Source organism: Sinohyriopsis cumingii, chromosome 4, assembly GCF_028554795.1.
Source record: "Sinohyriopsis cumingii isolate HCF-2022 chromosome 4, ASM2855479v2, whole genome shotgun sequence".
Lineage (NCBI taxonomy): Eukaryota > Metazoa > Mollusca > Bivalvia > Unionida > Unionidae > Sinohyriopsis > Sinohyriopsis cumingii.
The window spans coordinates 53,887,386-53,901,621 of NC_142964.1; the positions used below are offsets into that span (position 1 = coordinate 53,887,386).

The 14,236-nt window shown below is 37.3% G+C and overlaps 1 protein-coding gene across 2 annotated transcripts in view; it reads right to left on the bottom strand.

Moving 5' to 3' along the window:
* LOC149801177 (tRNA ligase complex-associated NAD(P)H dehydrogenase PYROXD1-like) overlaps positions 1-4,669 on the bottom strand; it is a 63,698-nt gene extending 59,029 nt beyond the window's left edge. Inside the window, exons 1-2 of one of the 2 annotated variants that reach the window (XM_089955208.1) lie at positions 4,368-4,669; positions 1,474-1,554 (exon numbers count right to left, since the gene is read on the bottom strand). In XM_089955208.1, the coding sequence (XP_089811334.1) occupies positions 1,474-1,554; positions 4,368-4,457 (171 nt within the window). In that variant the 5' untranslated portion in view covers positions 4,458-4,669. The remainder of the gene's footprint in view (positions 1-1,473; positions 1,555-4,367) is intronic. The other variant, XM_089955209.1, reaches the window with a different exon arrangement.
* Between the last annotated feature and the right edge of the window lie 9,567 nt (positions 4,670-14,236).

Here is a 14,236-nt window from a genome sequence, read left to right on the forward strand (position 1 = left end):
TAAGGCAAATAAGAAACCCAAATGTTTCAGGGCAAATACTGATAGAGCTCAGTGCTATATACATACATGTGATTCTACCACCAGTGGGACAAAAATATCATTTAAAAGGCCATCTACTACACATACCATTTTATAGCTTAGATCTACCACTTTTGAAAAATAAAAAAAGTTTGAACAAATTTATGACCAAAACGCAGAATGTTTACGTGTTCTATCCACACATGGCAGAAACAGTGGGAACCAGTCTACTGGGTACAGGAAATATTATAATGGTACACTGATGTGTGGCTGAGTAATTGGCTTAGAAGGCTAACATGTGTACACAACAAGCTGTTAATTGGTTTCCGTATTGTTTTAATTTTAAGGCCAAATGTTGTCTGTTTTTATGAGGTTATATAAGTAATAAAGGCATCCATACTGGTGCATGATGAGTCATTGAATGGCTTTCCAGTCTTTGAATAAGAATCGGCAGACCTTTCCTTTATGTGGAGATGATAAAAAAAGAGACTGATCAAAACAATGATTTCAGCAGAAATATTTTAGTAAGCGTCTTGAGTTTTGCATCATTTAATTGTTATTGCATCATTTAATTGTTATTGCATCGTTTAATTGTAGTTATTGCATCATTTAATTGTTATTGCATCTTTTAACTGTTATTGCATCATTTAATTGTTATTGCATCATTTAACAATTGTTATTGCATCATTTAATTGTTATTGCATCATTTAATTGTTATTGCATTGTTCAAGATGTTTTTCCTGCTGATACAGTAAGTACATTCTCCATTCTTCACAAAATACAAAATGATTCATGGGAAATCTGGACCAAAGAACTATTCCGGTCCTGTTAAGTGTCAAACTTAACCATCACAATGAATGTCATCAGTGGTCACCAGTCAGTATCTTGTGAAGAAAAATAAAAATGCTTGTGGAATCTAGTTTTTTCTAAAATCATTGTAGCGAACTGCAAGTCATAAAGCTCGTTATTTTTCATTTAATTCACAATACACTGACTGGTATTCATTCATACAATTGTACTGTAACATTCTCCATTAAAATCTGATTAAAGTTCAACAAAAGTTGCTGCTGAATTACAGAATGATTATGTCCAAAATTCCACTCGTTTTCCTTTTAATCTCCTTTGCAAACATGAAATTTATATCAATAAAAAAAAATCTACTAGTTTAGAAGCCAATCTTAAGATCAAAATTTGTAATTCTACTGGTTTGAAATCCTGGTTCTGTCACATGTATGTATATACAAGCTAAATGCCACAATTCAAACTAAGATGAATACACCCATCATGAAAGTACCAAAATAAGCCGAGTAGAAACTTAACTTCTTCAAATTCAGGGAGAGGAAATCAATTCTAGAAATGACCAAGGAATGGAGGCTTGATTTCTGAAAATTGTGTATTCAGTCTAAGACTCTGGACTTGCCATTTGAATTTTCAAGTCACGTGGATTTCAAATACCTTCTGATAGTTGATAACAGCTTTAACCAAGTTAGAGGAAGTTAGCAACAGAATCTTCTCATCTGGGCACAGAGCAGACAACTGAAAATTAAAAAAGACTAGGTATATTATAAAGAAAAGAAAGAAACAAGATTATCATTAACTCATCTCACAAAGATTGCTATATACATTTTTAATTATACCCAATACAGGAAATTCATGATTTAATGGCGTTAGGATTTCACTTAAAATCTCATGTAGAATTATCTACTCTTCCCTGAAGACCAACAAGTCAATTATGACAAACTGTACCACTCCTTTTGATTATTTCAGTGATGTTGTGAATTATCTACTCTTCACTGAAGACCTACAAGTCATTTATGACAAACTGTTTGATTATTTCTGTGATGTTGTGAATTATCCACTCTTCCTTTAAGACCAACAAGTCAATTATGACAAACTGTACCACTCCTTTTGATTATTTCAGTGATGTTGTGAATTATCTACTCTTCCTTGAAGACCAACAAGTCAATTATGACAAACTGTTTGATTATTTCAGTGATGTTGTGAAATATCTACTCTTCCCTGAAGACCAACAAGTCAATTATGACAAACTGTACCACTCCTTTTGATTATTTCAGTGATGTTGTGAATTATCAACTCTTCCTTGAAGACAAGGTTCTAAAACTGCTTAGTCATGAAAAAAAATCAATGTCCGTCAATACCCTATTTAGAAGTATATTTACCGTCACATACACTTGTGTATTTTGGTGTTATTTCGGTTTTTTAGTGTATTTCGGTGTTTTGATAGTATTAACTCACCATCCCCTTTGTTTGAACCTTCAGTGAATTTTAACAACCAAAGCCTCCAAAGATATTTAAAAAACTGCACAAAACTAAGCCTTTTATTCATTGAGTGACATGTCCTAACCTGAATGGATCCCAAACACTATCAACCTGCTGGCATTTCAAACAAACAGGAGTTTCTTTACTAACATGATCCACCATATTTGCATGGGCGAGTATATTTTCAAGCAACAGATCTAGTTCACCATCTTTGATAATCTCAACAATTCGGTAAATATAACTCCATAAATTTTGGAGTAACATCTCTTTTAAGACATGTATTAACACATGTATACAAGAGTTCCTCCACTTTATTTGTTCGATTTGGTATAGAAATATTAAAACAAAACATTACAAATATTGAACACAGACACAGCTTTGACAGAAATAGATTATACTAGAAACATTAATAGGGCAGACTACAGTGAAAAGTCAGTATGCTTGTTTACATTGGGAGATTTTGTTTGATTTGAAATGCCAATTAGTTGACAGTGTTAGGGACCCCTTATTTCTACAATGTAAGATTCCTCCCCTGATATTTGTGTTTTTAGGTCGCTGTCTTTCTGTCTATAGAACAGCATTGTGTAGCATGTTCGAAAATAGATTAACATTGGAACGAGAAGTCATATTTTCAGGAATATCGCACACACTTGGCAGCCCAAAAATCATGTTTTCAAGTTCTGTTGACATAAAATTCAGTTGGCTGGAATGCAATGAAAGCCAGGAATGCCAAAATCCGATTAAGCTGAAGTATGTTTCTTTAACGAAATAAATAAAAATATAATAACATTGAATACAATCTTTAGAAAGCTTTGTTTCATTCAAGATACTTATCATCCTTTTAACCGATTTTGGCATTCCTTACTTCCATCATGTTCCAGACAATTTAATTAATTTGCGATTTATCGTAACTCTCCAATCTTGTAAAATCAAGTATGACCAAGTTATGTCATTACATGGCTTGTGCCAGAAATTGGTCAAGTCAATGATTCGTATCAAAACTGCTTAAATCAAAGTTTCCTTTGATTATTATTATTATTAGTAGTATTATCTATCTCTATCTATCTATAAATACGTTGACGCAGTCACACTTGACTATTAAGCAACGGGTGGTACGTGGTCAAAGATAAAGTAAAGATGGAATAATAGGACAGTCAGAAGAGTAATGATAGGAAAGGCAGAAATAAGTAAAAGTGTGTCAGTGTACATTTTCGTCCCTTCATACTCAGACCAATCTGGCTACTGTAGCGGCAATGAGATATGGAACCTCAACCGGCATAGCCCTGAAAATCACTAGGTCTTACTTGTATCTGACTAGTTCATTTGAATGTGATTTTGGAAAGCTCCTGCTTGTGAGATACCAAGTCAGGAGCTTCTGCAATTATTGATGGTAATTTGTTCCAAGTCCCTATTGTACACGGGAAGAAGCTGAACCTGAAAGAATTTGTCGATGCTGACTTTAATTGGAACTTTTTCCTGTGATTTGCCCTAGTTTGGCTATATGCCAGGGTTAGGTATTTGTCCGCTGGTATGTCCACTATGTTGTTTGCAATCTTGTACATCATGGTTAGCTGGGCCTTGGTTCGCCTGGATTCGAGTGATTCCCACTGAAGATGGTTGAGCATTGCACTGACACTGTTAGTGTTACAATATTTATTTGTGGTAAACCTAGCCGCTCTCCTCTGAACCATCTCTATCTTATTTGTTAGATCTTTACTATGTGGGTTCCACACAGTCGAGCAATACTCAAGACCTGGTCGAACCAGAGTGAAATATGCTGCACTTTTTACTTATTAAAACAATTACAAGTCATAATATCAGGCTGTACACCAATATATACACCCAAAAGATGTAAATAATTGTGTATTCCGGTTTCTGAGCGTATTTCGGTGTTCCTAGTGGCGCGATTTTTTTATACATCTTTTTACTCTTCCAAATGTATAATCACTTTATATCTTTCTTACACAAGTGACAGCCTTTTCAAGTCCGTACTTCTAGTCCTTGCTGTATACCCCAAAAAAATATGATTGCGACATTTTATTAACCTTTATATTCTTACAAATATGTACATCACAATATACCGTTTCTACACAAGTGACACCAGCTATTCCGCCGCCAACAATAACATATTTGTAGACGTCTTCCAGCTCGTCCGTCATGGTAATAGTGTTGTAGAGTATATCCCTCCGCTTATCTTCCGATCACCCCTATTCACATAGTGTGGTCTGTTTAAAACATGTACCTTATAATTTTAAGCAATTAAGTAGCAAGTCTCAAACTATTGTTTATAAAATAGGTATGGCTAAACAGTCTCAAGCTGGATTTTGCCTGCACGTCTTTTATCCGCAGCTATATTGTTCTTGTTGATGTTGATCCTCCGGTATTTGAACACCCCATATGGCATATTAATTTATACCTTCTCTGTGGTCTTAAACTATGTAACAGAAAGAATCAAAACCAGCAAGTTTAGCAAAATCAACAAATAAATTATTTCCCTGAATACAAATTTAAAATTTAAAAGAAATCAGAATTGTGAATCAAAACCCAGATGATCCTGAATGTTCTATCACAAATCCTAAAGTATATAATGTTCCGAATGAATTCGAATAGTCTTGAATATCTTGATGTATCACAGTGACATAGTCCAGGCTGTCTAAATTGAATAAGTCCTCAATAATCCCAAAGCAACGTTTTACTCCTAAAAGCCAGTGAGCACTTTGTAATTCCAATGAATAATTTAAATAATTCCTCTCAGTTATAACTGAATACATATATACACTCTGACCATAGATTCCCAAGCTGATATTTAAAATAATATATATAAACACACTATGATCCATGACGCAAACGTATTTTCTAATGGAAAATTCCATCAAAGCGTAAATACGTGTCTGTTTTGAACTTTAATTGTATTAAACATCGTATCTTATTTTCTTTGCTACTTAGAATCATTACAAAGGTCATATAATATATATTCCACTGTCCAACGTGGAACAGTAGTAGTGAAGGGGGATAGATTAGCGTCAATGGGAATTAGCATTAAAAACACCCCTGGGACAGATTAGCGTCAATGGAAATTTAACATGGAGAAAAATCGTGGGTCAGATTAGCGTCAAGGGAAATTAACATGGAGAAAAATCGTGGGACTGTTGAGCGTCTAGGGGAATTGAACATGGGAATAGAGTGTGGGTCTATCTAGGGACTAGGGGAACTTAACATATGGAAATTGAACATGGTGGGTCTGTATAGCGTCAAGGGGAATTGAACATGGTGGGATTGTCTAGAGACAATGATGGTAGAGGGTCAAACACAACAGAGACAGAAACATACATACACTAGCACAAGCGTGAGATTTATATATAAAGCATTACCAAGACCTGAAATCTTGCTGGGGTGTTCAAAAATCTGCATAATTGTAATGATGCTATAAATAGCTATAATCAAGGAAATGCTCAACGACAAAATGGATGTGACTAAAAGTAACGCTAAAATGACGAAATTGTCCCAGAATTTAAAGGAAAATAAACATATCCCCGAAAATTAAGTTACAATGGTTTAGACTAAAATGGATAAAATTAGTAACTACTTACAATATCAACTTCTGTGACGATCGTGAATAAATACCTATGTATCTATAATCAGCTGAAATTCCTATGAAATCCCACTATCTATTTATAGCTCCAACTTGTGGGTTTTTCCTTTGGAAAATCCCACTGTCTTTTTATAGCCTCAGCTTGAGTGACGTTCCTGTTTATGAATTCTAGTATATATCTATAGCTACAAAATGTGGAAATCCCCAAGTCGATATTTATAGTCTCAAAATTTCCAGCGTCAGTGACGTCACTGTACTGAACACTAGGGGATAAATGGCCACAGTGTTGCAAGTGGCTGACCTGAATACGCGCTACTGTAGGTAGGTAGGTAGAGTGTATCTGATAGGGATAAAGTGAGTTTTATAGGGACAAACAGAAACCAATACACACACACACACACACACACACAACATACGCGCGCAGACACACTCACACACACACACACACACAGAGGGAAGAGGAAAAATCAAACCCCAAATATACTATCCACACTCGGGAGGAAGAAAAAAAAAAACAACCAAATATACGATCTACACAACGTACGCGAACACACACACACACACACACACACACACACACTATAAAATGGATAAAATTAGTAACGTAAATGTATGAGTTCAAGGAGTGCGTAAAACTTAGTCAAATTAAATTTTTATAGTCAAGACGAAACGATCTCTTTTCGAAGAAGAAAGCAGACACCAAACGACAATGGCGATCCGTGTCACACAACACTTTTCAAAATGTGTATGATCAGAGGTTTGTTCTAGCGATCTGCACGGTTAAATTAAATGTTGATGTATTTTGCAATAAGACGGACACAATTTCCATGGGATCGCCCATGGTACGATTGTTCGTGCATTAGTTTAATTTTTAAAAATATTTTTTATATAAATCGCCTATAGGATAGACCCAGTAAAGCATGGCCATTCTCGTCACTGTCTGAATAGCTACTCAAGTCAATTCGAAGCGAACGCGGTAAGAAAATAAGTATAGCCAATGAAATGGCTTACAACGGGTGATGCATTGTTTTGTTCTAGGACTGTGTGGCATAATAATCCCTATGTTCTTGCTTTGTTACCATTACAGTGCAGACACTGAAATATGAACTTACAAGCCCTCTGTGTGTGTGTGTGTTGTACATTTCCTCTTACCACATCAAAATACTGAGCGTCACAGTATTGGTTCGCGTTTTCAAGCTGGCCATTTTTTTATATCTCACTTAAACATTTCGACATAAACACTCACGCTCACATCGGTAGAGTCAGAACAGACGTGTTACAGTATTGAGGGGCATGTTATCTTTTTTTTTTCAAACTAATAAATTTGGGGTTTGTATGAAGTAAAGAACCGAAAGTACAGTGAAACTCAAGGATGATGACCCAATCTGTCTGTTTATTGATGCGTGTATTTACTTAAGAAGAAATATGACCTCTAAAACACAAAGAGATACGGCAAGCATGATTAGATTAAACACAACGATGTTTTTTCCTTCACGCCCGTGTAATTTAGAGTTTCAATCGTCTTTGAAGACAAACTTGGTCTCCTTTTGTAGGGCTTGAAATAATAAAAAAAAGCTGAAAAATCTTAAGCACTTTGCTATAGATAATTTCATCAACAGACTAAACAACATAAATACCGTTACAACAATAGAAAGCCTTAAATCTTCTATCAAAAAGAAATGCATGAAAAAAATTAAAGATTAACGATAACTAACCAATGAAACCGAATTTAACAAAGGCAATGACATGTGAAGAAATGCCTCTCACTTTGGAAAGGTAGGCGAATGTACTCTGCCATGCACCATCAACTTGAAAAAAATTATAAACAGAGAGAAACCTGAACTCAAAATTCAGTTGGTTTTTTTTTAAAAATTATTTCGTTTCTTTTTTTCTTTTTTTGGAACAAATCTAAGCACTAATATAGAGTGGAAAAGGGAAAATGCACATACAAGCTTTGATATTTCTGAAAAAATGAGGGGATATTCCTAACGTTCATAACCACCTATATATGCTTGGACTTGTCTGTGACTTATCCACAAAACAAGATGTACATATTTCTGGTCAAGCTGCAAGTGTGTGCATGTTTTTGAAAATGGTAAAACTTGGATATACAATTTTCTCGTGACACTTGTAAAGTGAAGAGTCTGTGCAAGTGTCAAAAGCTAAAGTCATATAAGTTTTGTATTTTGTACGGCTTGTAAAGATTTCTACTTAGGAAATGTGAAGTATCACAAGTTATTATCACAAACAGAAGTGGAACATAGGGGCTTGCAAGAAAGAAAATAACCCAGACAGTTGGTGTCATCAAGAGTGCTAGAGACGGTACCCGAACTTGCTTGCTTGCTTACTTGAATTAAAGTGATTTTCGCTCTAATGGAGCATGTATCACTGGTTTAATAACGCACCGCGTGATTTTTAATTACTCCTGGGAAGGAAAGAGAGCCTCATCCCCCAGGCTTTTATGTACTCACAGACTATTTTTAAATTTAGCCACTCAGGTGTAGGACTAACTAGTCCTTAACAACCTGACTGAAAGGCTTTACACATGAGTGGGAATTGTTTCACCACACACTCATTTTTCTGTCCGAGCGTGGTAAAGGAGGAAAAAAGGTGCTCAGCAAGACAGCCATGGATGTTAAGTACTCACCAAAACGCTAGCCCGTACTTATTTCAAATCAAGTCGTGTCACCAAAAAAAGACGACGTGTACGACATCAAAGGCATTGTCAAACGCAGAATGCCTCAGTGCTAACTGGCTAGGTCTGCATTTCTTGCTCCCGCTGCTGTTGCGTATATTTCTTCCCTCCACACCGAGTTCTGGGCCTAATTCTTTTAATTTCGTTGTACCCGAACTTACATTATCCATATTATCACCAACAAAAAAAAACAAAAACGCACAGACCTAAAAGAAACACTCACTCACTTTTTTTTACAGAACATTACTATTTGTAAAATTATGATAAGCGACGGAAACGAACAACTTAGAGTCACACTTTCTAACCAAGATAAAGAAATCATGTGCTGATAGACTCACTTCTGTATTTTTTCTTCTAACTGACTAACATATCATAGGCAATGGAATGTTATTTCTTTTCGAGAGTATGGGGTAGCCCTGAATTTTTTGGGGGGAACTTGACGCTATGGCGATCGCTTAGGTTATAAGATGGCGGCCTCCTCTGATGACAGGCTTTCTCACAGGATAAGGTCTGCTTCTTCGGAAAAGAGAAGAAGAACTCTTTGGTGTCGATACGACAATCGACAAAGCCTCTGTCAGGTTCATGCTGCTGCTGTTGCTGCTCTCTCTGCCGTTTATGAAGTCTGTACTTCTCCATCCATTCTTCTTTCTCCTTCTTGAATTCCTCCTTGAAGAGATCTTCTTTCAGGTCTTCAGTGACTTTCAACATTATGATATTGTCTATCTCTTCAGGTCTCGGTATCAGACTTGTCATGACCCTATGCAAATTCACATAGGCTTCGTTCAACTTGGCTAATCTTGAGCACATCTTCGTAGGAAGATAAGTTAACAATGGATGGGCAGACTGGAGACTGCCCCGTTTTTATTGTCAAAGCGCGGACGTGAAGGAAAACATTACTACACGGTTTTCGAGCCGGAACGTTCAAATAGTGTTATGGGAGGGATAGAGAGAAGTCAAAGAGCATGAATCAAGATTCCTATAGCCAAACAAACCACAAAGGCATTTTTTTCCTTCAAAACACAACATTTTTTATTCATACTAACAAACAACTCTAACATTTTTTTAACAATAATCCAACACTATAACATCAAACATTTTTTTCAAATACCAAACATTTTTTTTCAATTCACACTCTACTTTAAACAGGGCTGACAACGTTGTGAATGAAATTGTGATTTCCACTGTTGGAAGTCATTAGGCCATTGATGGACACTACGTTTCCTAGTTAGAGACAAAAGATAAGCATACTGGTCACAAAACCATCGATCTACTTTTACATCGTTTCTTGAAGAAGAACGAGGATCAAAATGAGTCACTAAATGTTCTAAGGAATAGCCCAGGCTGCGATGATGCAGAAAATACACACAGTACTGTTCACACACCAAGGAATCTGTGCCTTGTAATTTCACATTATTGAATCGGGTGGTCTAAGCATTTCTTCTCATAAAGTCAATGATATCGTCTTCCAAAGGGGGCAATCCGTACGAATCGAAATATTTCACACATCCTTCTTGAGGAAAGTAAACGGCTACCCAGTGGATTCCTGTCGTCCGTGTTGATCACGTAAGCTTGATGGTTTTGAGGTGATGAGGGAGTTCATCTTTAGCACAGACGACAGGATTCCAAGAAGCAGTGTACGAACTGTGGTTCAGAAGGTAATAAAGTTCTCAAGTATCCATTTTTTGTTTTTTCTTAAGTCATCAATTCGATCCTGACTTTCTGCTTGAAAATGTCTGACAAGTAACCGTTTTCTTCGCCTTGTCTCCCAACTCTAATCCAACAGAGCTTCGATGCGATGGATCTCTTGAGTTGTTAATGGAGGACAATAATGTTCACGCAAGCCTTTATACCACTGTTGTAACACGTCTTCTTCCGAGATGAGACTCCAAGCTTCGTCCAGATATTCGTCCAATTTTTCTTCTTGACTCAGCACTAGGCATTTATCGTGTTGAATTTGACTGGGATGATCGTTATGACATCCATAGCAATCTTTCTTGATCAATTCCTTAATTTTTTTCTGTCAAGACTATAGCATAACAGGAAACTATATGTGATTCTTGTTCTGGCCATCTAGACTTCATCATGATGACTTCTTCGTCTTTGTCTTGGGGTTCTCCTTCCTCAGGATCTTCACATTCCATGTCCAAAGAATCCCTACTATATAAACATTGATAAAAGTCTTCCATGACTTCTAATAGTGTAGAATGACTTCTCTCAAACTGTTGGTTTATATCGTATTGTCCAATTCAGCATACAGGAGGACGTTCACCGTATTATCTGCGCGTAGATTTTCTGCAAACTGAAATTCCACACGGATCTGGCCGGATTTTATAGGGTGAAAATGTCACTCGTAGCTGTCTTGACTTACAATTCGTTAGAGAACCGTTTTCGAAAATGGAGTTTCACTGTAACTTTCCCTTTGGAGAATGGAATATTTTGTCCCAGATCTCCTTTTATAGCAATGTTGACAGTGTCTAAATACGACTTACTGACGGGTAAATAGTGAGGATGTACGAATTCACGGTGTACGTGATAGGTGTTTGCACCATCCTGGTCATTGTTTGTGGTACTATCCACTTTGAAAGGAATGACACGCAGTAACGGCACAGAGGTGTGTCCCACCACGTTGTACTCCACCACATCGGAATACACAAAGATCAAATTAAGTTCTTGGTTCAGTTCTACCGGGTTTCCAAAAGCTCTGTAAAAATCCATATTACTTTTGATCTTGGGGCTCATATTGTTTGCGACCATTTCTGCATGTCCACCCAAAATTTCAAACAAACTACCATTGAACCTGAGGGACAATTGTGTCCGTATCTTGAAATTTGATCACGAGACGATGAGCCACTTTATGGTACTCAATCTTCACACTTTTTTTGGCTCTGTTCAGTGCTTTGCCAAAGGCTAAGTTGAACCTGTCCGCAATAGTGTCCACCAAATGTTCACCACTAAAATAATAACCTGAAGGAATTTTCAAGGTGTAGATAATGAAGGCTGGATTGCTGGCTGCTCTTGTGTCCCCTAAAAACCCGATTTTGTTGATTTCTTCCTCCAATTGGGCATTCAGGATTTCCACCTCGAAAGTGTTTTGCTTTTCGGTGATGTTTTTGATTTGTGTTGGGTGAATGATTTCCGCTAAAGCCACTTCCCAATGGGCTTCGTGATCTAACTGGATGGTCTGAGGTAATTTGACCGTGTAACAGCACAACGTGTTGTTGGGAAACACCTCCATGGAACTGTCACTGGGTAAGGTTAAGTAAAATTGGTTGTTATTGCTCATAATTCCAGAGTTTTGTGGCTCTCCGAGGCGATACTGGAAGTCAGAGGAGTGTCTCCGCCCAAAATGGATTTGTTGTTGGAGTGGTGGCTGGCACTGACACTGGACACAAGGTTCCCGGGGTTCTCGTTCGAGGAGAATTTCAGGGAGGGATTAGGAAGCAGGTAACCGATGTAACTGCTCAATACAATGGTCCACAATTGTTTGTCTCCTTGTTGCAAACTCAAATTGGCGATGGCTGCCCCGATGACACAATACACCACGAAGATTTGGCAGAAAAAGACGATTTGTGTTTTAGGCACACGTTCTCTATACCTCACCCACAAGGGTTGTTTGTGTAAATCTTGCAGAGAAGAATTGGGTGAAGGAGTGATCGCAGTAGCTGAATCTGTGTGAAAGGGAATGATGGTCACTTCTTTTTATAGTCGATGACGTGCGAAACGTCGATCCAAGAATGATAACTGGTCGGATATCCTTTCCAACGTACTTTGACTTCTTTGACACGTCGTTTGCACACTTTACGGTTTCTGCCAGTTAGCACTCCACCCACCTCGAGAACACAAATAACATCTAGTCAACAGCTGACTATACCTAACAAACAACCCGTCCCGGAAAGAGTGGTGGCAAAACAAAGGGCCAATTATGTTAGACAAACGGTATGGCAAACTCAGATGTAATTATCGGAGGCACTACGTTCTTTTCTCACTCCGATACTACAGGCAATCTCAGCTGAAATAACAACCACAACAACAATAACAGAGACAGACACCATAGCAGCGGACTTGAAACTATCTACCTCAACTAAAGAATTAGTATCAGAACCAGAAGAGGAAATTGAGGCGGTTGAGGAGGAGGAGGGGGACGCTGACACTCGTTGAGATGTACACCGAAATGGGACTAGATCAAGCATTGTATGACGTCAACAAAGCAGGGTAGTTTATTAGAGTCATACAATACGTTGCCTACAAATCTCTAGACACCTTTAAACCAAGACCTTCTCAATGGGGATTAGGGTCAGAGTTCTTCCCCAATTCTACAAACAAACCTACGCTGGATACCCCCTCAGTCAACTGGTAGAAGCCGCTGCTTACATTGCCGCCCATCATGGCTACGCATTTCCTGATATCAAGAATCATGAGACTAGGAGTGCGAGAAAGAACGTGAAAGCAAAAGAGAGACGTGTTACCTTCTAACAGAAAAAAACAGCCTTTTTTAGGGCTCCAAAAGATTGCTTTTTATTAACTAGGGAACCATATTTGGCTTGGTATCCCTCCTTGACTAAACTATTCTCGAAACAAACTTGACTCATTGGAACACCGCAACAAACTTAACTTTTTAAACCTAACAGTGACCAAACTGGCATATGTCTCTTAGACATAATAATTTAAATAAGATCAGTATGGCTATTTTTATGTACACTACACTAAGTACTAATATTAGATAGATATGTTAGGAAGTAGGAAATTTAACAGACTCGTTAGATTTGAACTAATTGCACAAGTGGTTAACACATTATTGGTACTTTTTACTGTCTATTAGCAAAAACGGGACTTGATTTGAAATAAGTACGGGCTAGCGTTCTGTTCAGTACTTAACACCCATGGCTGTCTTTTTGAGCACCTTTTTTCCTCCTTTACCACGCTCGGACAGAAAAATGAGTGTGTGGTGAGACTATTCCCACTCATGTTTAAAGCCTTTCAGTCAGGTTGTTAAGGACTAGTTAGTCCTACACCTGAGTGGCTAAATTTAAAAGTAGTCTGTGAGTACATAAAAGCCTGGGGATGAGGCTCTCTTTCCTTCCCCAGGAGTAATTAAAAATCACGCGGTGCGTTATTAAACCAGTGATATATGCTCCATTAGAGCGAAAATCACTTTAATTCAAGTAAGCAAGCAAGCAAGTTCGGGTACCGTCTCTAGCACTCTTGATGACACCAACTGTCTGGGTTATTTTCTTTCTTGCAAGCCCCTATGTTCCACTTCTGTTTGTGATAATAACTTGTGATACTTCACATTTTCTAAAGTGGAAATCTTTACAAGCCGTACAAAATACAAAACTTATATGACTTTGGCTTTTGACACTTGCACAGACTCTTCACTTTATAAGTGTCACGAGAAAATTGTATATCCAATTTTTACCATTTTCAAAAACACGCACACACTTGCAACTTGACCAGAAATATGTACATCTTGTTTTGTGGATAAGTCACAGACAAGTCCAAGCATATATAGGTGATTATGAACGTTAGGAATATCCCCTCATTTTTTTCAGAAATATCAAAGCTTGTATGTGCATTTTCCCTTTTCCACTCTATATTAGTGCTTAGATTTGTTCCAAAAAAAAAAGAAAAAAGAAACGAAACAATTTTGAAGA